The 25,866-nt window shown below is 36.4% G+C and overlaps 1 protein-coding gene across 2 annotated transcripts; it reads left to right on the plus strand.

The window, feature by feature from the left end:
- Positions 1-24,877, plus strand: ZUP1 (zinc finger containing ubiquitin peptidase 1). 2 transcript variants are annotated; one of them, XM_019967158.2, is made up of 10 exons: positions 1-310; positions 2,225-2,800; positions 6,924-7,034; positions 8,986-9,107; positions 10,972-11,140; positions 15,544-15,732; positions 16,022-16,187; positions 19,773-19,924; positions 20,719-20,939; positions 24,636-24,877. In XM_019967158.2, the coding sequence occupies exons 2-10, from the start codon at positions 2,239-2,241 to the stop codon at positions 24,681-24,683; spliced, it is 1,740 nt and encodes a 579-aa protein (XP_019822717.2). In that variant the 5' UTR covers positions 1-310; positions 2,225-2,238; the 3' UTR covers positions 24,684-24,877. The 2 variants fall into 2 exon arrangements, with proteins under 2 accessions (XP_019822717.2, XP_019822718.2); XM_019967159.2 differs by having other exon boundaries at positions 1-258.
- The last annotated feature ends 989 nt before the right edge of the window (positions 24,878-25,866 follow it).

Genomic DNA, 25,866 nt, shown 5'->3' on the forward strand with positions numbered 1-25,866 from the left:
CTTCTCTTCCGGGGAAGAGAGGAAAAGCTTTTTTGAATTTGCGTCTGTGGGTTGAGGCTTTTCAGAGTCGCCGGTTCTCTTCTCGGTTAACCGTGAGTCTCTGGGTAAAAATAAGGGCCTACCTCAGATTTTCAGGCCGGGAAAGGTAATCGACACCGGGCAGCACTCCTTTGCCCGCGAGCCAGACGACATCTGCTGCGGGATCCGAAGAGGAAGCCAAGCATAGGAAAGTGTGACAGCGGCCGGCTCTGCAGGCCGGTAGGAACTGACCGTCCCAGCCCCGGATCCCTAGGCCCAACGCTTTGACCCAGTTAGTATCGGGACTGGTTTCACGTCCTGGCCTTGGGACGTTGGCATGGATCTTTGGGCAGGCTCCGGCACCTTTCGCCGACCTCCACACATCTGTCATCCACTTGTTCTGATCTAAGTGTTGGGGAGCTCAAGCACACTCTTCTGGGTCCTGGCCCGGGAAAAGAAGAAACTTCTCTGGGTGTCACGTTCTTTGCACTGATGGTTTGGGAGAATTTACATCAAAATCAGAGACTGTTTTCACTTGTCTGAGGAAAAGGGGTGGGGGGGAGGAGAGACAAAGTTGGGCGATCTTATGAAACTAAATTTACTTAAATGGTGGGGATAGTTTCCTTATTTTCACTTTGTTTGTTTTAAAACAATTCCTAGCTGAAAGATAGTCTAGATAGTAGAAAGGTTATGACTGTGCTTGCTTTTAAAAAACGTCTTAGCAAAATTTGTGTCATAGCCAGAACTTTGTAAAACCCAGAAGTGACTGCTGATTCAGTACAGCTCATTTTGTAGGCCGAACCTCAGAAAGGTGAGGTGTCTCATCTAAAATTATGAAACCTGAGATTATAACCCAGTTCTCTTGGCTCTGGAATCGGTGCTCTTTTAAACTGCGTTTGCTGCTGCTGCTGCTAAGTCGCTTCAGTCGTGTCCTACTCTGTGTGACCCCATAGACGGCAGCCCAACAGGCTCCCCCGTCCCTGGGATTCTCCAGGCAAGAACACTGCAGTGGGTTGCCATTTCCTTCTTCAATGCATGAAAGTGAAAAGTGAAAGTGAAGTCGCTCAGTCGTGTCGGACTCTTAGCGACCCCATGGACCGCAGCCTACCAGGCTCCTCCGTCCATGGGATTTTCCAGGCAAGAGTACTGGAGTGGGGTGCCATTGCCTTCTCCGAAACTGTGTTTACTGTGCTTTTTTTATATTTTGGGTGGAGAGTGCAGCTCTGGAGCCTGACTGGGTTAGCATTTTGGCTAATCATTTTCTGGTGCTGGTGACTATGAGCCAGTTTCCTTCATTTAGAATGATCGTGTGTGCCCAGTCAATTCAGTCCTTACAACCTCATGGACTATAGCCTGACAGGCTCCTCTGTACATGGGATTTTCATGGCAAGAATACTGGAGTGGGTTGCTGTCCCCTCCTCTAGGGGATCTTTCCAACCCAGGGATCCAACATTGCAGGTTGGATCCTGCATTGCAGGTAAATTCTTACTGCTGAGCTATTAGTGAAGCCCAGAATGATAGTAATGGTGCTTAAATTAGTTTGACATGTAAAACTCTTCAACTGTTAACTGCTATTATGAAATTTATTTGTGCAACTCATTGTTAATAACTTTAACATTTTTGTATTTAGATATATTGGTTGATAAGGTTTCTTCTCTTTGTTTTCTCTTACTTGGCTTATTTTACCTGGGCGAGTTTATATACATTATTTTTTCTTCACCTCAGTCCAGACACACTTTGAAATTTTTGAAAAATTTTTTATTTCAATTTGCTGTATCATTGCCTTTGTTTAGGGATTCCTTGGTGGCTCAGACAGTAAAGAGTCTGAGCCAGGGCTCCATCCCTGGGTCAGGAAGATCCCTTGGAGAAGGAAATAAGAACTCACTCCAGTATTCTTGCCTTGAAAACCCCATGCATGGAAGAGCCTGATGGACTACAGGCCATAAAAGTCAGACACGACTGAGCAACTTCACTTGTGCTTTGCCTTTGTTTTATCCAAACCATAAACTTGAAATACAGTAGTGAAGTTTTGGTTGAGATTTATAAATAGTATATTTGAGGAACAGTAAGGACATTGAAAATTTCTTCATCTAAATAATCTAGTTATAAATAACAAATATAGTTGTTCCAAATCCTTTTATAAAATGTATTTTCTTTTTCTTCAGCTCTTACTTTCTAACATAAATAACATTGTATTCTTTTCTAGTTACCGGCTCTACCATGCTATCTTGTGATATTTGTGGTGAAACAGTATCCTCAGAACCAGACATGAAGGCTCACCTCCTAATTGTTCACATGGAAAATGAAGTTATATGTCCATTTTGCAAGTTGTCAGGTGTGAATTATGATGAAATGTGTTTTCATATTGAAACTGCTCATTTTGAGCAAAATGAACTAGAAAGAAACTTTGAGAGGATTAATACAGTACAGTATGGAATTTCCGATAACAGGAAGGACAGCAGCCTACAGTGCAGAGCAGACATTAATTCAAGTGTTCATTCAGCTTGTGCATCTAATCAGCCGAAGATTTCAGCTCAAAGCCTGCCTAAGGATGGTACTTTAAAACATAAAGACTTTTATTCAGAGAACTTAACTGAATCTAGAAAATTCCTGAAAAGTACAGAAAAACAGTCTGACCGAACCAAAATTAAAGAATCAATTTATGAAACAATGTACAGTCCTCCTGAATGTCCATTCTGTGGAAAAATAGAAGATAATAGTCAAGATATGGAAACTCATGTGAAAACAAAGCATGCTGATCTTTTAGACACTCCGTTAGAAGGTAAAGTATTCATTTTATATAATAAGTAGCATGAGTCTCAATTTAATATGTAGTATCCCAAAAGTTGGTTTGTAAATAAGATCACTACAAACGTGTTTTTAATTTAAGTTTATAGCATTGCTCATTTGCCATTATTATAATATGAAACTACTATAATGGAAAGGAGTTTTGATGCAAACAATAAATGTTTCATCTACTTCAAAAGTAGCTGTAGAAACTTTCTGAGGAGAAGTAGACTCACAATCTAGTTTCCAGAGGAAGAAAGTGAAAATGAAAGTGTTAGTTGCTCAGTCCTGTCTGACTCTTTGTGATCTCATGGACTGTAGCCTACAAGGTTCTTCTGTCCATGAAATTCTCCAGGCAAGAATACTGGAGTGGGTTACCATTTCCTTCTCCAGGGGATCTTTCCAACTGAGGGATGGAACCTGGGTCTCTTGCATTGCAGGCAGATTCTTTACTATCTAAGCCACAGGGAAGACCAGTTTCCAGAGGGTATTCTTTTATTTACCACCAGGCCAGTGGCATCTGGATTGTCTGGGATTCTGATTTTCTGTTAACTGAGTTCTACTTTGATTCGTTTTTGATCAGAGAGCAAACTTTAAGATTTAAGTTCCTTTGAATTTGTTGAAGTTATTGAAACTTGTTTCATGGCCTAAGATATGGGATATGGTCTGTCTTAGCACATGTTCACATGTTCCATAGACATTTGAGGAAAAAAATGTATATTCTGCTGTTGTTGCATCAAATGTTCTATATTTGTCTATATTTGTGTGTTGTTTGTGTTCAGATCTTCCATGTCCTTACTAATTTCCTGTCCAGCAATTCTACCAGTTTTTGGAAGGAGGTTAAAGTTCCCAATTATGATCTATATATATCTATATATCCCAGTATATTTGTCTGTTTTTCCTTTAGGCTATATCAGACTTGTTTCATGTATTGTGAGGCTCTGTTGTTTGTGCATACACATTTAGAATCATATGTCTCTTTGATGCTGTTGAGTTTTAAGAATAATTTATATATTGTGGATGCAAGTCCTTTATTGGATTTTGCAAATATTTCACAGATATTTTCTCCCAGTCTGAAACTTGTCTTTTCATTCTCTTAACAGTGTCTTTCACAGATCAGAAGTTTTTACTTTTAATGAAGTTTGTCTTATTTGATTTCTTTTTTCATGGGTTGGTGTTTTTTCATGTTTTGGTGTTGTATCAAAACTCTGGCAAACCCAAGGTCACCTTTCCCATGTTATCGTCTAGAAGTTTTGAATTTTACATTTAAGTCTGATTCATTTGAATAATTTTTATGAAAGGTTAAGGAGAGAAACCTATATGCAGGTCAGGAAGCAACAGTTAGAACTGGACATGGAACAACAGACTGGTTCCAAATAGGAAAAGAAGTACGTCAAGGCTGTATATTGTCATGCTGCTTATTTAACTTATACGCAAAGTACATCATGAGAAACGCTGGGCTGGAAGAAGCATAAGCTGGAATCAAGATTGCCGGGAGAAATATCAATCACCTCAGATATGCAGATGACACCACCCTTATGGCAGAAAGTGAAGAGAAACTACAAAGCCTCTTGATGGAAGTGAAGGAGGAGAGTGAAAAAGTTGGCTTAAAGCTCAACGTTCAGAAAACGAAGATCATGGCATCCGGTCCCATCACTTCATGGGAAATAGATGGGGAAACAGTGGAAACAGTGTCAGACTTTATTTTTTTTAGGCTCCAAAATCACTGCAGATGGTGATTGCAGCCATGAAATTAAAAGATGCTTACTCCTTGGAAAGGAAAGTTATGACCAACCTAGATAGTATATTCAAAAGCAGAGACATTACCTTGCCAACAAAGGTCCGTCTAGTCAAGGCTATTGTTTTTCCAGTGGTTATATAAGGATGTGAGAGTTGGACTGTGAAGAAGGCTGAGCGCCGAAGAATTGATGCTTTTGAACTGTGGTGTTGGAGAAGACTCTTGAGAGTCCCTTGGACTGCAAGGAGATCCAACCAGTCCATCCTAAAGGAGATCAGTCCTGGGTGTTCATTGGAAGAACTGATGCTGAAGCTGAAACTCCAATACTTTGGCCACCTTATGCGAAGAGTTGACTCATTGGAAAAGACTCTGATGCTGGGAGGGATTGGGGGCAGGAGGAGAAGGGGATGACAGAGGATGAGATGGCTGGATGGCATCACCAACTCGATGGAAATGAGTTTGAGTGAACTCCAGGAGTTGATGATGGACTGGGAAGCCTGGCGTGCTGTGATTCATGGGTCACAAAGAGTCGGACACGACTGAGCGACTGAACTGAACTGAAGGAGAGGGCATATATTCATTTTTTGAATTTTAATAAATGCTATTTTTTAGGAAAGTTGCAGGTTCACAGTAAGATGCAGTAGAAAGTACAGGGAGTACCCAAGTACCCTCTGTCCGTATATCCTCCTAAACTCCTCCAGCATTCAACAACCCATACCAAGTGATACATTTGTCAAAGTCAGTGAATCTACATTGATGTCAATATCACCCAAAGTCCATGTTTATATTAGGGTTCACTCTTGGTGATGTACACAGGTTTTGATAAATGTATAATGACACGAACCCACCATTTAGTATTTAGTATCATACAGAATAGCTTCACTGCCCTGAAAATCCCCTGTGCTCCACCTGTTCATCCTCCCTTTCTGTGGCCACTGGCTACCATTGATCTTTTTATACTGTCTCCATGTTTTTGCATTTTTTAGAATGTTGTATAATTGGAATCATATGCCATGTAGCTTTTTCATATTGGTTTATTTCACTTAGCAATGTGCATTTAAGATTCCTCCATGTCTTTTTATGGCTTCATAGCTTTTTTTTTTTTTTTTTTTACATTGAATAATATTCTTTTGGATGTTTCACAGTTTATCTGTTCACCTACTGAAGGTCCCTTTGGTTGCTTCCAAGTTTTGGCAATTACGAATAAAGCTGCTATAAACTGTACTGGCTTTTGTGTGGACAGAAGTTTTCAATTCATTTTGGTGAACACAAGGGAATTCGTGATTTTGGATCATGTAGTAATAGTATGTTTGGTTTTATAAGAAATTGCCAGACTTTTTCAAAGGGATTGGACCATTTTGCATTCCCACCAGCAGTGAATGAGAGTTCCTGTTGCTCAAGTCTTTGCCAGCATTTGGTGTTGTCTATGATTTTGTTGTTGTTGTTCAGTCACTAAGTCACTCCAACTCTTTGTGACCCCCATGAACTGTAGCACACCAGGCTTCCCTGTCCTTCGATATATCCCTGAGTTTGCTCAAACTCCTGTCCATTGAGTCAGTGATGCCATCCAACCATCTCATTCTCAAAGTATTAGAGCTTCAGCTTCAGCATCAGTCCTTCCAATGTATGTTCAGGGTTGATTTCCTTTAGGATTAACTGATTTGATCTCTTTGCTGTCCAAGGGACCCTCAGAAGTCTTCTCCAGCACCACAGTTTAAAAGCATCAATTCTTCAGCACTCAGCCTTCTTTACGGTCCAACTCTCACATCCATACATGACTAAGAAAAACCAGAGTTTTGATCATACAGATTTTGACTATCTAGATTTTGGTCATTCTAATATATATGTAGTGTTGTTTTATTTTAATTTGTAATTTTCTAATAACATCTGTACCCAGTATCAGCTAGGTCTTGGTCTTATAGAAGTACCATTTCTCTCTTGGGCAAGTTGTACCTGTCTGTCTGCAGTGCTGGTTAATGGATGCAGCTCTTTGATCTTATGCTGCAAACTAGGGCATTTGATCCATGTCCAGCTTTATGCTAAATGCTTGAATTCTGCACATCACTACTTAGTTTGGAGGGTACTGAGAATCCAGCCCCCAAAATCCATATCTAGACTGACCACTATTTACCATTTGATTTTCCTTTCTCCTTTTCTTATTTTGACTACAGAGCTGAATATTTATTATTAATATTTCCTTTCACTGTAGTGATAAGAGGTTTGTGCTCAGTCTTTCATCTAGAAGTAGAAAATTGCTTTAAATCCAACTACAAAGAGTTTTTACTTAATATAGTTAGTGAGTAGTAGACAGTCTTTGACTTGATGTGAAAAATCTAAAGATTTTAAAAATAAAACCAACTAAATTATATCTCTAATACAGACTGTAATCAACTACTCTATGACTGCCCTATGTGTGGGCTCGTCTGTACAAACTACCATATTCTGCAGGAACATGTTGACTTGCATTTGGAAGAAAGCAGCTTTGGACAAGGTATGACTATATGTTTAAAGATAAGGATGTTATGATTTAATTTCTACTTCCTAGACACTTATCTACTTTTTAGATTGGTGTTATAGAGGGGAAGAAAACACACTGGTTAAAAATAAATCTGTCCCTTAAAAAAATTTTAATACAGCTTCAACTTGTCAAAGATTTTTCACAGAAAAGATGTAAAGGATTAACTGGTGTGACCAACAATTGAATTAGGGGTGTGCATCCAGGGTTTTGACCCAGAACATCAGAAGATAATGAAATATTGTACCATTTTTAAAATCTTTTTGATTTAAAAGTTGAGGCCATTCTTTCAGCAGCTGGAAGTAATTGAATTTAACATCTTAACAGTAAAAATTGTTTATGAACTCAGAAGCTGCCATATGGCACATGTAATTTTAAAAAGAATGTGAAGTATGTGACTTTAAAGTTTTTCAAGTACATTTTCAACTACTCTTCTAGCTTCTTTATTACCACTGACTAGTTTTATAAGAGATTCTAAAGTTTTCTTCTGTTTCCCTATCTTTTTTGCTAGTGGCATTGATTAAGTAATCATGATGGTGTCTTAGAAGTGGAAAGATCCTATTTGAGTTTCACAATTCCATTGAAACAAAATATAAAGTAGACAAAAAGAGAAACCAATTGTGTTCTACTGGATATCAGTTTCTTAAGGTACATAGATATCTCCTGTTACTGCAGAGGTTTCTAGTATTCATTAGCAGCGATCCTGGTACAGTTAGTGATGTCCATGGACAGCATTACCTGATCACTCAGCCTAATACCAAGATGAGAATTGCTGCAGTAAAGATGGGACAGTTCTTTACTGTGTTGGTTCTTTACTAATTACTGTGGAAGAATAACTCTGAAGTTGAGTTTCTGATAATTCTTTGTTTATGATAAGCTTTGTATGCTGCTGCTGCTACTGAGTCACTTCAGTCCTGTCCAACTCTGTGTGATCCTATGGACTGCAACCCACCAGGCTCCTCTGTCCATGGTATTCTCTAGGCAAGGGTACTGGAGTGGGTTGCCATGCCCTCCTCCAGGGGATCTGCCCAACTCCAGGATCTAACCCGGGTCTCAGGCAGATTCTTTACCACTGAGCCACCAGGGAGACCCAAGCTTTGTATGGGTACATGAGTTATTCTGTAACCTCCATAGGCTTACACATAGGCTATGTGTACTCCATAGGCTGGAGTCTGAGGTGAGTCTGAGTGAATCACTGTAGATAGCCTTATAAATATGCTAAAAATCAGTTTTGGATTGTGTATTTCCACCAGTAAAAGTGGGGACCAATTAGGAAGAGGTATCAGAGGCTGAGAGATTTGAAGGAAAAGAAAGAATATTTAGATACATAATTAAACCATCAAATTGGGAGGTCAAGGAGATGCTAGCCAGAGAGCACTGAATAATGGATGTGTAGCACCCTGGATAGAGAGCAAAATGGGCAAGTTATACTCTTTGCTTGAGGTCAGACATTAGGTTGTGATCTAATAGCTGTACTTTGCTCACTTGTTTTTTTATTCCTTAATTATTTCCACCATACCCACCCCAACCAAGTATTTCTCTTAAAAACCAATCTGCCTTATATGTATTAATGAGGGGCACCACTCCAGGGTGCTACTTAATTTCTCTTAAGTTCTGATTTCTTCAATAGATAATAATACTTAACTTCCTAACTGTTATGAAGATCCAAATGAGATAATTAATGATAATTAATGAGAAGTGTTTGTCACAGCCTAAACACTCGGTGAATATTAGTGATTTAAGTGGAGGTTGTACCCTTACAGAGGCAGTTTAAGTTCTGCTGGATTTATACTCAGTGTTTCTATGACATCATAGTCATGAATAAATGGCAAAATAATAGCCTTTACTCCATTTTAAAAATATGTACTAACATATAAGTGAGCCTTGATTTCAGTCTTTTATTCTAAATATTAAAAATATATAATAGGTGTGAATAGAGTCCAGTGTTCTAGAGATCTAGAGTTGGCTCAACAGCTTCAACAAGAAGAAGACAGAAAGAGGAGATCTGAAGAATCAAGACAAGAAATGGAAGAATTTCAGAAGCTGCAGGTACAAAGATTAATAATTATTATATTATTTTGGTTTAGTTAGAGTTCTTATTTTTTAAACATGCTGTTAAGACTTCAGCTTATTATTTTTGTCTTTATTATAATACAAAATATTTTTTACATATATTTTTTATTGTTCATAACAACCACCATTCATAAGTATGCATTTGCATACTGGAGCAAACACTTGTTATAAAGCGGCAGTCCCCAGCTTTTTTGGCACCAGGGACCAAGACAGTGTTTTCATGGACCTGGAGTGGCAGGGGAATGGTTTCAGGTTGATTCAAGTGCATTACGTTTATTATGCTGCTGCTGATCTGACAAGTTTCAGACAGTAATGCAAGTGATGGGGAGCGGCTGTAAATACAGATGAAACTTTCTTCACTCACCTACTATTCATCTCTGGCTGTGCGGCCTGGTTCCTGATAGGTCATGAACTGGTACCAGTCTGTGGCCCTGGAGTTGGGGACCCTGATGTAAAGTATCTTACAGTCTTCCGTACTCCATAAAGTTATTTTAGATTTTTTTTTTTTTTTTTTTTGAACAGCAGAGGAAGAAATGGAAACAAAGAGTGCTTATGTAGCTTAACTTGTTCAGGATTGGGCAGTATTAAATGGTGAAGCCTACTTTTAAACCTATGTTAATGGAGAAAACTAAGAAATTGAGACTCAGAATTTTAAATGTTTGCATAAATACTTAAAACAGAAACTTAGAATTAATGTCTCCTGAGTCTTAAATTCTTTTAGTGACTGCAGTTCAGGAATTTAGAAAGAACCACTTTTAATGGAAAATGCTTTTTTATGAAGTTTGAGCCTATTTTAGGTGAATGGTAGTATCTACTGAACTAAACTGGTAGCTTCTTTTATATTTTAACAACTTTTTCTACTCTTTTGAGTCCTAACTTGCTGTAGACTATGTAGTCATTTGCTAATAATGCTCATAGATTTTAAATGTTTTTTCTATGTGCTTATAGGATAATGTGTGAATAAAAAGGATTTATGAATGAATAGGTTTGAAAATGTTCAATTAAACAGGTTTGTGTACCTGATGTCTTCTTAAAGCCTTTAATATACTAATATGCATTGTACAAATCATAATCTTCCTGAACTTGTTTGACCTAACTTTTTTTCCTCTGATTTCTTGCACATGGCTATTCTTTCTTTAGAATATCTAATTTAGGCTATTTTTTTTATCTGTGGTTCATCTATTTGCATAATTATTTTCCTACCAAGATTCAGAGGAGAAAAAAGTTGACTTTTCCTATATCTTCTCTACCTTATATTATCAATACAAAAGTTTTCAATGTTTAAGGGAGTATACGTTTATTATAGTATTAGTAACTTTGCAGGTTAGTTGTTTAGATCTCAGAAATATTTTTGTAGGGGCTGTTTTAACATATTATTTTAGATTTTCTGTCAGTATGCAAAAACATAGTTCATTTACTGCATAGAGTGAATACCTGAGTGAATTGTGGATTAAGTAGGCCTTTGTAGGCTAGCCTAGGAACCAGGGAAGAAGTACAGGCTCCTTGATAGGTTGTCTTCAAAAAAATCAGCAGAATGGTCAGAACTCATCTGCTTTTCACATTACCATTAGTAGGAAGACTGGATTCTCTACTTTCCCTACTTCAAGGAAAAGAAGTTTCTTGCCGTAATGGTTGTTTGTAGAGAAAGGCTATTATTAACTCAGGGATTTTTTTGTTGTGTAATTATTTTTCATAAAAATCTGTAAGTTGACTTATATAGAAGTCAATAAACCAGAATGTTTCAAAATATATTTCCAGATATATAAAATAGTGGTAAATTTCTCACCTCATTGATGTAAAGGGACATAAAAATTAAGTCATTTGTTTTTATGTTCAATAGAGACAATATGGTTTAGATAATTCTGGAGGGTACAAACAACAGCAGCTACGAAATATGGAGATAGAAGTAAATAGGGGAAGAATGCATCCATCTGAATTTCACAGAAGAAAAGCTGATATGATGGAATCATTAGCTATTGGTGTTGATGATGGAAAAACAAAAACGTCTGGTGAGTATTTAATCCAAATCATGGTTTTAATATTTCATACATCACTGAAGTAATAGGATTATTTGAATTGTGCTTGATTTTCACAGCCCACAGTTTATATAGTTTTAGGTGAGACCATGTATTCAAATAATTTTTTTGTGTGTTGTTTTAAAACTCCTGATCTTTTATTTTTATAGTAAATGATTCACTTTTATCTTGTATCAATTTACTTGACATTTGAAAATGGACCTTTGAGAATAGTTTTTATTGAGAGCTTACTATTTTCCAGACAATTGCTGTCTAGTAGAATGTAAGTAAGCCACATAAATAATTTTAAATTTCCATTAGTCACATTAGAAAAATAAGACTAGGTGAAATTAATTTTAATATTTTTCCAATATGTCCAAAATATATTTCAATGTGTAATCGTATTAAAAATTATCAGTGCAGTATTTTCAATCTTTGTACATTCTTTAAAATGCAATGTGTATTTTAGTTTGCAGAACATCTGAGTTTGGACAAGCCACATTTCAGATGTTCAGATAACCATATGCAAATAGTTTCTGCCATATTGTTCAGTATAGTTTTAGACATTAAGACCTTATATATTGTATCATGTAACTCTCAAAAGAAAAACCTTGTGTATTATATTTTTCTGGATGAGAAAATTGTGACTTAGAGAGATTAAATTACTTTCCTAAGGTAAGGTTGGGCTTCCCAGGTGGCGCTAGTGGTAAAGAACCTGCCTTCCAATGCAAGAGACATAAGAGACACAGTTTCAATCCCTGGGTTGGGAAGATCCCCTGGAGAAGGGCATGGCAACCCACTCCAGTATTCTTGCCTGGTAAATCCCATGGACAGAGGAGCCTGGAGGGCTACAGTCCATAACGTTGCAAAGAGTCAGACATGACTGAAGCAAAGTAGCACAAGGTGAGGTTGCATAGCCCAGTTGGTATTCACAATCAGATCTGCCTTGTTCCAAAGAATGTATTTTTTCCTGATATTTTCCACATTTTAAAAAAACATATCCGTTCAGTTCAGTTCAGTTCAGTCGCTCAGTCATGTCTGACTCTTTGCGACCCCATGAATCGCAGCACGCCAGGCCTCCCTGTCCATCACCAACTCCTGGAGTTCACTCAGACTCATGTCCATCAAGTCAGTGATGCCATCCAGCCATCTCATCCTCTGTCATCCCCTTCTCCTCCTGTCCCCAATCCCTCCCAGCATCAGAGTCTTTTCCAATGAGTCAACTTTTTGTATGAGGTGGCCAAAGTATTGGAGTTTCAGCTTCAACATCATTCCTTCCAAAGAAATCCCAGGGCTGATCTCCTTTAGGATGGACTGGTTGGATCTCCTTGCAGTCCAAGGGACTCTCAAGAGTCTTCTCCAACACCACAGTTCAAAAGCATCAATTCTTTGGCACTCAGCCTTCTTCACAGTCCAACTCTCACATCCATACATGACCATCTGTTAGTATAGTTAAAAAAGATTATATGGAAACAGCTTTGTTCCTGCTACCCAATTTTTATGAAACTTAATGTTTTTAAGCTGTAAAACCTTTTATATGTATTTTAGACCCCTTGTATACCCCTCTTTGATTTCTAATTTCTCCTCCTCCACAAAGGGAATCATTATCCTGAATTTGGTATTTATCAATCTCATATATGTTTTAGTAATTTTATCTTGTATGTAAGTTTCCATAATAATATATAATCTTTTATATTTTAAACTATGTGTAAGTTGGTATACAATATGTATGCTCTGATTGAATTTGCTTAAATATGTTGATTCTTAAACTGTGCTGCTTTCACTTTGCTGAACAGAATTTGCTTTTATGACTTACATTGTTTCCAGTGTTTTATTCTTAAAAATTATGAACAGATTTCCTCCTCAAAAGTTTCTCTAACATCCAGACTAGAAATACTAGATTAAAGGGCATTTGCATAATTAATTTCATTGAGTATTATGAAATTGTTTTCTAGAATGGTTGTAACCTACATTAGGTCATTGTGTTTTTGACTCACACTTTATTTATATTGTGACTCTTTAAAGTTTTTGCCATTTAATGGTAAGATACACCTCTTAATTGTATTTCTCTGATGTCTCCTGAGTTCGCTTCTTCTGTAAATAACCTAGTCCCTTTTCTCGTCTTTGTTGGATTGTTTGTCTTTTTCTTATTGATTTTTGGCAGTCCATTAAGTATTCAAGATATTAATTATTCATTGATGATATGAAGAGCAGTTTTCTTCTTCAAATCTATAATTTGCCTTGAACCCAGGTCTCCCGCATTGCAGGCAGATTCTTTACCAGCTGAGCCACAAGGGAAGCCTGAGAATACTGTTGGGTAGCCTATCCCTTCTCCAGAAGATCTTTCCAACCCAGGAATTGAACCGGGGTCTCCTGCACTGCAGGCAGATTCTTTATCAGCTGAGCTATCAGGGAAGCCCAAATTTTGTATATGCTGTCTTTAATTAGGCAGAATTTTAAATTTGAATGTAATCAGACTTCTCAATCTTTCCCTTTACTTGTGTCTTTTAAGTGTCTTATTTAAGAAATTCCTGCATCTTTAATATCATAAACATATCCTTTTATATTCTTTAAATATTTATACCCTTAAAATGGATAACCAGCAAGGACCTACTGTATAGCACAGGAAACTCTGTTCAATATTATATAATAATCGTAATGGGAAAAAGAATTTGAAAAAGAACAGAATTATGTATAACTGAATCACTTTGCTGTATACCTGAAACTATCACATTGTTAATGTTAATCAACTATACTCAATATAAAATAAAAAGTTAAAAAAATTATATATATACATGGAAAAAGCAAGAGAGTTCCAGAAAAGCATCTATTTCTGCTTTATTGACTATGCCAAAGCCTTTGACTGTGTTGATCACAAGAAACTGTGGAAAATTCTGAAAGAGATGGGAATACCAGACCACCTGATCTGCCTCTTGAGAAATTTGTATGCAGGTCAGGAAGCAACAGTTAGAACTGGACATGGAACAACAGATTGGTTCCAAATAGGAAAAGGAGTTCGTCAAGGCTGTATATTGTCACCCTGTTTATTTAACTTATATGCAGAGTACATCATGAGAAATGCTGGACTGGAAGAAGCACAAGCTGGAATCAAGATTGCCGGGAGAAATATCAATAACCTCAGATATGCAGATGACACCACCCTTATGGCAGAAAGTGAAGAGGAACTAAAAAGCCTCTTGATGAAAGTGAAAGTGGAGAGTGAAAAAGTTGGCTTAAAGCTCAACATTCAGAAAACGAAGATCATGGCATCCGGTCCCATCACTTCATGGGAAATAGATGGGGAAACAGTGGAAACAGTGTCAGACTATTTTTCTGGGCTCCAAAATCACTACAGATGGTGACTGCAGCCATGAAATTAAAAGACGCTTACTCCTTGGAAGGAAAGTTATGACCAACCTAGATAGCATATTGAAAAGCAGAGACATTACTTTGCCAACAAAGGTTCGTCTAGTCAAGGCTATGGTTTCTCCTGTGGTCATGTATGGATGTGAGAGTTGGACTGTAAAGAAGGCTGAGCACCGAAGAATTGATGCTTTTGAACTGTGGTGTTGGAGAAGGCTCTTGAGAGTCCCTTGGACTGCAAGGAGATCCGACCAGTCCATTCTGAAGGAGATCAGCCCTGGGATTTCTTTGGAAGGAATGATGCTAAAGCTGAAACTCCAGTACTTTGGCAACCTCATTCAAAGAGTTGACTCATTGGAAAAGACTCTGATGCTGGGAGGGATTGGGGGCAGGAGGAGAAGGGGGCGACAGAGGATGAGATGGCTGGATGGCATCACTGACTCGACGGATGTAAGTCTGAGTGAACTCTGGGAGTTGGTGATGGACAGGGAGGCCTGGCATGCTGCGATTCATGGGGTCGCAAAGAGTCAGACACGACTGAACGACTGATCTGATCTGATCTGATGTACATAAAAACAATTCCTTCGTGTAGATCTTGGTATTTTTTTATGCCAACCGGAAGTAGTTATATCACATAAAAATCAACCCTCTGTGATAAACCATAATGAGGTTTTTAAATTGGGAGCAAACTGATTAGAACTGAGCTTGAGAGAGAATGATATCCAGCATAATGTATAATAAAATGGAGAGATAACATTCGTTCAGCAGTGTACTTTTATGTGCTAGGCCCTGTAGATGCAGAAATGAAAAATGCAAACAATTTCAATTCAGCATAAGTAATACGCTAGTATTAGGAACCTTGCATTGTGTAAAACAAGCAGGACAATAACTAAGACTATGTCAGTAAAAAGGTAGAAGATGGAATTGGCAGGATTTACATGTGCCCTTGAAAAAGAGATTGATACTGGAAATGTATGGACAGACATAGAAAGGTAATACCCTTCTAAACCTTCTATATCTCTTTTCCACTTTAGGAATTATGGAAGCACTTTATAGGTATTATCAGAATGCTGCCACAGATGTGAGACGTGTGTGGCTTTCTGCAGGAGTGGATCACTTTCATTCATCTTTTGGTGATAAAGGTTGGGGTTGTGGTTACAGAAATTTCCAAATGCTGCTTTCATCATTATTGCAAAATGATGCTTATGATGATAGCTTGAAAGGTATGTGAAATACAGACTCTGAATTTACCATCTAATAAATACATATGATGTGGAATGAATTAATATATAATATGCGTATTAAAATTGATAGCTTTAATAAAGATGTATTTTAGTGGATATTTGCATTAAAAGTCTTCATTCTGGTTGTAGGAAGAGAAAATGATATAGTAGATGTCAGAAATAACTGTCTTATAAATGTTAGGTTCTTGTAGAATATATGATGTACTGCTTAGTATTATTCAGTACTTTAGTAACTGTCATATTACATGTTTGCTTTGTATAATTTTAGGTATGTCAGTTCCTTGCATTCCAAAAATTCAGTCTATGATTGAAGATGCATGGAAGGAAGGTTTTGATCCACAGGGTGCCTCTCAGCTTAATGACAAGTTACAGGGAACAAAGGCCTGGATTGGAGCATGTGAAATATATACCCTTCTCACCTCCCTGAGGATAAAGTATGTACCTAAAAACCAAGTTAATTGTTATGTCTAGGAAGTTTTTGTTGTTTGTGCTTTTTATCAAAGGGATAGTTTAAAAATAAAATTTAAGTAGCATTAATAAAATTAAGGACTTATAATGAAAACCAACCACACATACCCTGTTTCTTGCTCTTCTCTATTCTCAAGTTTTATTTCTTAGAGACGGCTGTCACTTTCATTGTTTTTAAATAATATGCTTTCATGGCTTTTTCTTGGTTTGTCAGCTTTAGACATTACCTGTTGCATTCTCCTTATATCTCCCACCTGTTTCTCCTCACTTTTTATAATATGGTTAAATCTCCAGTTTTTATTAAGTTAGAGTCATAACTATGTAAATATTATTCACTAATGATTTTATATCTTTCCTGAAAAGCTTTTTAAAGTTTTCCTTAAGAATTGCCTTACCTTTTCCCTTTTACTATTTGACTGCATCATGGTAAAGTTTTTGCAGAAACTCCATTTATGTAATCTGAGGTACTCCTTATTCCTGGAGACGTTTTTCTTGAACCCGATTGTCCTTTTCTCTAGTCTGGATTGTTTGCTTCTAGATCCTTTCCACAGCTCTAATCGTGTTGCAGTTCTTCATTCTGTTGCATTAGATCCTGGATTTTTTTCCTGGCTTCCATGTCTTTCTCATTTTTGGATTATTCTCTTTTACTTGAACACTTCCTTTATTAGCTTCCTAAGAAAGGATGCCTAGTCTTATTACTGAGTGATAGTTTGTGTTGCTATATTATTCTTAACTCAAAATCATTTATGGATTAGATTAAGCTTCCCTGGTGGCTCAGAGGTTAAAGCGTCTGCCTCCAATGTGGGAGACCTGGGTTCGATCCTTGGGTTGGGAAGATCCCCTGGAGAAGGAAATGGCAACCCACTCCAGTATTCTTGCCTGGAGAATCCCATGGACGGAGGAGCCTGGTAGGCCACAGTCCACAGGGTCGCAAAGAGTCAGACATGACTGAGCGACTTCACTTCTTCAAGTTGTTCCTCTACTAGCTTCTAACAATAAGTATTACTTAATGAGAAGGCAAGATGTACCTGGAGAATCCCGTGGACAGAGGGGCCTGGTGGGCTACAGTCCATGGGGTCACAAAGAGTTGGATATGACTGAGGGACTAAGCACATAGTGGTTAAGAGCTTAGACTTTTTGGAGTAAAATTGCCTACAACTGATTCTAGCTCTCTGCTTATTAACTCTATGACTTAACTTGTTCGTACCCTAGTTCCACCATTGAAAAAAGAACACATAAATAGAGACTGCTTCATAGAGTTGTAGTGATGATATAGTGCTTAAGACTGTGACTGGCATGCAGTAAGAGCTTAAGGGTTCACTGTTGTTTGATGAATATGATCTCTCCAGTTTGTTTTTTTTTTTTTTTTTCTGGCACTCCTGTTTGTTGGCCCCTGAACTTTTTTGACTTTTTGAGTTCACTGGTCATGTCTTACTTTTTGATCTTTGCTTTTTGTTTTACTATCTGGATTCTCAACTTTATCTCCTCACTACTGTATTGAAATTTTTATTTTAACAATAATGTTTTTTGATTTTAAGGAGTAATTTCATAGCATCATAGCCTTTTATGATTGTAAAATTTTTCTATTCCTTGCATTTTTCTGTTTCCTCCATGTTAAATTAGTTTCATGTCTATTTATTTTAGTCTGTTCATTTAGAAGACTTCCTTCTAACTTTTAAAAATCCTTACTGTTTTTCCTAAAGTGAAGAATGAGGCACTAAAAAAGCTGATTGGCAGTCCTGTAGGGTTTCTGGCGCTTGTAGTTGAGAAAACTTCATTTCTTAGGTGGAAGTTTGCTGTGTGGTTGGGGACTCTCCAATATTAGTATAAGAGACAGCTCTTTTCTCAGAGTCCATTCTTGCCTATAGTTCCTCCACTAGGTGAGGAGTTGATTAGTGATTTGCTCTATTTATTCAACCTTCGAGTTAATCTCTGTTTTCAGCCTCAGTACTATTCTACCCAATACCTGGTGTTCATTAAACTTCTGTCCTCTTTTGGGTTTTAAGAAAGTTGTCTCTATTTCTTTGCATTCACTTTTATGTTTACTCTCTCCTGCTATCCATTTTCCAGAAATGTGTGCCAGTTTCTTGTTGGACCCTATTCTCTTTCTCCATAGGTGTTTAAATCATTTTCTCCTTCAGTATTATGTTGTTGGGCTTTCAAGAGGCATCAGAGATAAATGCTTATGATCATCTTTAATAGAAAGTTTGCCTTAAGCTTCATGACTGTATATTTCCTTTTATGTTTGTTTCCAAGTCATTTTGCCAGTGTTTTACATCATTTCTATATATGAGTTATATTCAGAGATAAAAATACTTCTTGAATTTTAAATAGAAAAATGACTGTGTATATAATAACTTTCTTGAATTATTAAATTCAAAGGACTGTTTTAATGCCCTTTAAATTTTTCTTCTTTTCCTTTTTGCCAGTCTGGTCACACCTTCAGATTGTTTATACTATATCATGTTTTGAGCTTTTAAGTCATTTTTAAGGAAAGGAAAATTTTTGTTTAAAGTACCTGATATATCAAGCTGTTTTCTTGGTACCTGTAATAAGTTAGTTCTTTGTAAAGCCTTTTTATTACTATACCCTCAATTTGTTTACTAGTTATTTAAATGTCTTCCTTTTGCTCTCTGTGAATTTATCCATAGAATACTATGCAAATTCTCAATCTAAACTTGTAGTCAACTGCTAACCCAAGATCACTGTTCTTACTTTTTGATAGCTTTTCCAGAAGTTCATTTCAATATTTAAAGCTCAGGAGTAATCAGCTGAAAGTTATCAACGTTAAACTTGGTGAGGCTGAAGATAGCAACCAGTGCAATGTGGGTGTGTCTGGAAACTTTATGGCCAAGAAAGACAAGAATAGGATATCTGTGCTATACTTTAAAGTGAAAATAAAGCTTTTAATTGTTTTTCCTTTCCTTTATACTCAGTCTTTTTAAAATAGTTGTTGAGAAGTGTAAATAATGCTCCTGGTTAAAATAATTTGATTTATTCATGGTTGACTTCCTCTTGAGGAAACAGTACCAGTATGGTCTGTTGCTAAATAGAGGATAGATAGATGTATAGATGGGGGTACACACAGGTTTTCTATGATCTTTACAGGTATTCTTTTCTTGTCTATTATTGAAATTTGAGAGAACTGACAGGAAAAATATTTGGGATATTTTTGATAGCTCCTCATGGCTGCTGAGGAATTAAAAATCAACTTCTAAGTAATCGTCAGGTTTAGAGACTTTAGAATAAAAGTCCCCATGTCTCAGGTTATATGTAGACTCTTTAAAATCAGGTATGATCCTCATTTACTACAAAGGGAGATTTTCTGTGTGAGAAAATTTTTGTAACTTTGATAGCTGTCATCAACCTTAAGTTATTAAAGAATTTCCTCCTAAAATAACAGTTTTCAGATAAATAATAAACTTTTATTTCTTCTTAGGAAAATAATGATGAAATAAAATTAATTTAAAATGTTTGCATTTTATAACTCCATTTATAAAAAAGTTTTTAAAATATTTTCTAAATAATCCATTTTGTAAATTATTTTATAGGTGCCGTATTGTTGACTTTCACAAGTCAACTGGTCCTTTGGGTACACACCCTCGCTTATTTGAGTGGATATTGAGCTACTATGCTTCAGAGAGAGAAGGAAGTCCAAAAGTAGTGTGTACATCTAAACCTCCTATCTATCTTCAGCATCAAGGTTAGTATAATTTATAGATACTGAGTGTAACTTATAAGATGATTTATTTATATAAGACAACTAATTAGCTTTTGCTTTAGAGTATGTTAAGATTCTGATAATGAGAGGAGAGAAGTACACTGACATTACTCTGATTTTTAGAGCTATAGCATCATCATAATACATTGCAGTAATAGATGATATCCTTGATATCTTTGGGGCTACCTGATTCAGGGCTACCTCTTCCTTTATTGTTCATCATTAATTTTTTTCAGGGCTTTTCCTCACTTCAATGAGACCTTCCCTGGCCACCCTTTAAAATTTTTTAACTCATTACTCATCCCTCTCTAGCACTGGCATTTCCTTTCCCTCTTCCCTGCATTACTTTGCTTAACTTTTGTTTACCTCTTGGAACCATGAGTTTTTGTCCCCCAGCAGTTAAATTTCAAATCCTTTTATCTGAGATCACTTAAATAAAAAGGACTATGGGATTAGGAAAAGAAACTAAAATATTTGGCATAGTAGAAGTAGAATATTTTGCCATGAAGCCTTTGGAAAACTAAAATTGAACGAAAGAAAACTGGAGGTTAGGAAGTAGAACTAAAGTTTTGTGTCTGAGAACTAAAAGAACTCAGATAAGCAATATGTCAGAGGGACTGACTGTATTTATATTTGAAACACACATAAAAAGTATATATAAGGTGTCTATATATATGTGTGTGTGTGTGTGTATAGTAACTTACACCTGTATGTACCTGCTCAAATAAGTGTCTCTCTCACATTTATATATGTACTCTTTTTTGATATTTCTATAGGTCATAGTCGAACAGTTGTTGGAATTGAAGAGAAAAAAAACCGAACATTGTGTTTACTAGTATTTGATCCTGGGTGTCCTTCTCGAGAAATGCAGAAACTCTTAAAGCACGACATGGAAGTTAGCAGTCTCAAGCAACTACGGAAGTTTGTGGGGAATTTAAAACATAAGCAATACCAGATAGTGGCAGTAGAAGGTGTGCTTTCTTCAGAGGAGAAAATTGTAAGTATCTAAATATTTTTCATGTGACGCTTGGACAGGTTGAACTTCAAAGTGTAAAATTTTTAAGTTAAAAATCAATGTTATTCCTTTGTAACTCCTAACACCTCATTTTATAATATTAGATTGGCAAAGATATGTTGTTGTTCATTTAATTCCAGAATGGACATCTTTAAATTTCAGATGATACCCAAATATTGTCAAATACTTTGCTGAGAACTTCATAAAAATATTTAATTTTATAATACGTAATTTAATTTTGATTATCAGGGAGTAATGAAAATGGCAACAGTATGATAAGAAAGTCTAACTTAATCAAGGAGTTCCAGCTCATATTGGTCTTGGTTGATTAAATGTGATTCTAAAGATTCCTGAGGCTCTATGTTAGGCACTTGGATGTATTGGATGTACTATTGGAGATATAATTATCACACTATTGAGAGAGTTAAGTATTCTGAGGGACATGTTTTTCTTTCAGATTCAAGAACTGTTCATACACATAATACTTACTGGATATATACAATTCCAGAAATTAACTCCAGTGGTGTTGCCTCTTTATCCCTTGCATTTAAGTGATGAGCAGTACATTATAGAAAAATTCCTAAGAAGTGGATCCCCTCCATTTGTATAAACAGAAGCTATATGGTAGCATATCAAGTCTAGAAAATGCACAATTCTCTAATCTTGAAGAAAAAAAGTCCCTCTTAAGTACTCCACATTTGTTTCCCTCTAAAGAGAGAAGGGCATCCCTTATGGCTCAACTGGTAAAGAATCCTCCTGCAATGTGGGAGACCTGGGTTCAGTCCCTGGGTCGGGAAGATCCCCTGGAGAAGGGAACACTTACCCACTCCAGTATTCAGGCCTGGAGAATTCCATGGACTATATAGTCTGTGGGGTCACAAAAAGTTGGACAAGACTGAGCAACTTTCACTTTCAAAGGGAGAAGAGACACCGCAGTAGAGAGGAGCATTTATGAAGAATAATAGGATCATGAGGGAAAGGACTAAAGTTGTTTGAAAAGAGAGAGAGCTAGAGTAATCTTTTTAGCCTCACAACTTGGGATATAAAGGCAAGGATTGTTGAAGAAGTTCTTCAATTTAATTATGATAAGTTTCTTTGCAAATGTTTGTGCAAAGAGGTTTCTTTGCAATGACTTAAATACCAAAATTGCATTCCTTTTTTTTAACCCTATCATTTATTTGGCTGAATGAAGTTAGAGGTTAATTTTAACTGTTAGAAAAAGCAAGATGCTTGCTCACCAGTATACAGATAACTTGAGATCATAGATGAGGTTAGATACTAAGATGGAGTTTAGCTGAGTATTTTATTTGGCTGTTATCTTTCTGGTCTTGAAAGTGAGGCATTGGTGGTATTTCTTTGCTCATAGTCTCATCTTTATCTCTCCTTCCCTGTTTTTACTTGTCTCTCTCTGAATTTCAGCCAGATTTTTACTTTTGATTCATTATTCCATAAAAAGGTGATATTTTCTTTTTAATTTTTTGTGTTTTATCTTTATCTCAAATTTTCTTAATTTTTTTTTTCAAATTTGCTTTGCATTTTTACTTGGTATTACTTCTCATTATATTTTTTTAATATAAATTTATTTATTTTAATTGGAGATTAATTACTTTACAATATTGTATTGGTTTTGCCATACATCAACATGAATCCGCCACTGGTGTACATGTATTTCCCATCCTGAACACCGCCCCCCCCCTCCCTGTACCATCCCTCTGGGTCGTCCCAGTGCACCAGCCCCAAGCATCCAGTATCATGCATCGAACCTGGACTGGCAGTTCATTTCACATATGATGTTATACATGTTCCAATGCCATTCTCCCAAATCATCCCACCCTCTCCCTCTCCCACAGAGTCCAAAAGACTGTTCTATACATCTGTGTCTCTTTTGCTGTCTCACATACTGGGTTATCGTTACCATCTTTCTAAATTCCATATATATGCATTAATATACTGTATTGGTGTTTTTCTTTCTGGCTTACTTCACTCTGTACAACCGGCTCCAGTTTCATCCACCTCATTAGAACTGATTCAAATGTATTCTTTTTAATGGCTGAGTAATACTCCATTGTGTATATGTACCACAGCTTTCTTATCCATTCATCTGCTGATGGACATCTAGGTTGCTTCCATGTCCTGGCTATTATAAACAGTGCTGCGATGAACACTGGGGTACACATGTCTCTTTCAGTTCTGGTTTCTTCAGTGTGTATGCCCAGCAGTGGGATTGCTGGATCATAAGGCAGTTCTATTTCCAGTTTTTTAAGGAATCTCCAGACTGTTCTCTATAGTGGCTGTACTAGTTTGCATTCCCACCAAGAGTGTAAGAGGGTTCCCTTTTCTCCACACCCTCTCCAGCATTTATTACTTGTAGACTTTTGGATCGCAGCCATTCTGACTGGTGTGAAATGGTACCTCATTGTAGATTTGATTTGCATTTCTCTGGTAATGAGTGATGTTGAGCATCTTGTCATGTGTTTGTTAGCCATCTGTATGTCTTCTTTGGAGAAATGTCTATTTAGTTCTTTGGCCCATTTTTTGATTGGGTTGTTTATTTTTCTGGAATTGAGCTGCAGGAGTTGCTTGTTTATTTTTGAGATTAGTTGTCTGTCAGTTGCTTCATTTGCTATTATTTTCTCCCATTCTGAAGGCTGTCTTTTCACCTTGCTTATAGTTCCCTTTGTTGTGCAGAAGCTTTTAAGTTTAATTAGGTACGATTTGTTTATTTTTGCTTTTATTTCCAATATTCTGGGAGGTGGGTCATAGAGGATCCTGCTGTGATGTATGTCGGAGAGTGTTTTGCCTATGTTTTCCTCTAGGAGTTTTATAGTTTCTGGTCTTATGTTTAGATCTTTAATCCATTTTGAGTTTATTTTTGTGTATGGTGTTAGAAAGTGTTCTAATTTCATTCTTTTACAAGTAGTTGACCAGTTTTCCCAGCACCACTTGTTAAAGAGATTGTCTTTTCTCCATTGTATATTCTTGCCTCCTTTGTCAAAGATAAGGTGTCCATAGGTGTGTGGATTTATCTCTGGGCTTTCTATTTTGTTCCATTGATCTATATTTCTGTCTTTGTGCCAGTACCATACTGTCTTGATGACTGTGGCTTTGTAGTAGAGCCTAAAGTCAGGCAGGTTGATTCCTCCAGTTCCATTCTTCTTTCTCAAGATTGCTTTGGCTATTTGAGGGTGTTTTTTTTGTATTTCCATACAAATTGTGAAGTTATTTGTTCTAGCTCTGTGAAAAATACCGTTGGTAGCTTGTTAGGGATTGCATTGAATCTATAGATTGCTTTGGGTAGTATACTCATTTTCACTATATTGATTCTTCCGATCCATGAACATGGTATATTTCTCCATCTATTGGTGTCCTTTTTGATTTCTTTCACCAGTGTTTTATGGTTTTCTATATATAGGTCTTTAGTTTCTTTAGGTAGATATATTCCTAAGTATTTTATTCTTTTCGTTGCAATGGTGAATGGAATTGTTTCCTTAATTTCTCTATTTTTTCATTGACTTTAAAAATTATTTCCTAATTTCCTAAATTTAAGTTGTACTATTCCTTACAGAATTTTCATTATCTTGAAAAAAATCCAAGATTTTAGCTTTTTTGATATTAGATGATAATGCATATTTTAATTAATTGACTTCTCACTTAACATTTTTAAAATTTCTTTTCAAGGCTAGGAGACAAGCTTCTCAAGTCTTTACAGCTGAGAAGATCCCTTGAAGAAGTCAGCATTTCAGTGACTGTGGAATTTTTCTTTGTTTTCCAAATTCCAGTATTAACCTTAATACAACATATGAATCTGTGAATTTTCTAAATACTCCATTTATATTTTAATTTCTAAAATGTCTAAATTATACCTTTAGTGCTTCATTGTTTAGTAATTATTCCAATAAAATATCTTGTTTGCACTGTGAGTTTTGTATTTCTTGATTTATCCATGTTTCAGAAACTATTTTTGTGTTATAGTCATATGACTATTTGTTGAGTTCTAACTTGTGTTAGGTATTCTCAGTATTTTGCATGTATTAATTAGTTTGATTTCCAAAATATTTTATATTCTGTGAGACAAATACTGTTATTAGCCCTATGAGGAAGCTGAAACTTTGGAGATTAGTAATTTGCCCAAGAAAGTGGCCCTAATCCAAGATGTGAACCCAGACTGTCTCACCTCCAAGCTCTTACCATTATAGCATTCTGCTTTATTCTGTTATTATATATGTAATGAAATTCCCTCCTCACTAGATAGAAAGAACCTTAATACTTCATAGGCATAGTTCTGAAAAGAGTAATTTGCTTTTGTTAAATATTTGCACTCTTATATAACTGTGAGAGTCATATGTTTAATGTGTCCTGTAAGAAGGAATCTTTCAGTTTCACGTTAGATTTGCCAGTTAAGGTTGAAGCAAGAATCTTATTCTGGCCAGTTTTAAGCAGAAGAGAATTCGTTCAAATTATCAGAAGTTCACAGAATCCACAGGTAACTAGGGAACTATTCTAGAACAAAGGCAACAGTTGAGGCTAGAATATGGCCTAATATTATAGCAAGAGCAATCAAGTTAGGAGTTGAGGTAGAATGTCTGCTTAGATTTCAGATTCCATAGAGGGCACATCTGATTAGCATGTGACCATCTACCATGGGTCAGAGGCACTTTCTTAAAAAGAAATCTGGGTAGATGAAAAAAGAGATATTAAATTAAAAAGGAGAAGCAGTAAGGGGCTGCTACCCCATTAAAAAACAAACAAGAACTTACTTGAATGAAGTTCTATGAATATTATCTATTATATTAAATACTAAGTGTTGCACTCTTGGAATGAATAGTATTGCCAATTGGAAAATTCTGGAAAACCTCCTTTCTAATACTGTCATTCAGACTGGTAAACAGGTTTCCACTCTATATCCCCA

This window comes from Bos indicus, chromosome 9 (assembly GCF_029378745.1).
Source record: "Bos indicus isolate NIAB-ARS_2022 breed Sahiwal x Tharparkar chromosome 9, NIAB-ARS_B.indTharparkar_mat_pri_1.0, whole genome shotgun sequence".
NCBI classification, from domain to species: Eukaryota; Metazoa; Chordata; class Mammalia; order Artiodactyla; family Bovidae; genus Bos; species Bos indicus.

Excerpts from the sequence above, each read along its gene's own strand:
- ZUP1 (XM_019967158.2), top strand. The coding sequence starts at position 2,239 with ATGCTATCTTGTGATATTTGTGGTGAAACAGTATCCTCAGAACCAGAC. Across the intron at positions 2,801-6,923 it reads TTTAGACACTCCGTTAGAAG|ACTGTAATCAACTACTCTAT; the intron begins GTAAAGTATTCA and ends TCTCTAATACAG. Across the intron at positions 15,733-16,021 it reads TTATGATGATAGCTTGAAAG|GTATGTCAGTTCCTTGCATT; the intron begins GTATGTGAAATA and ends GTATAATTTTAG.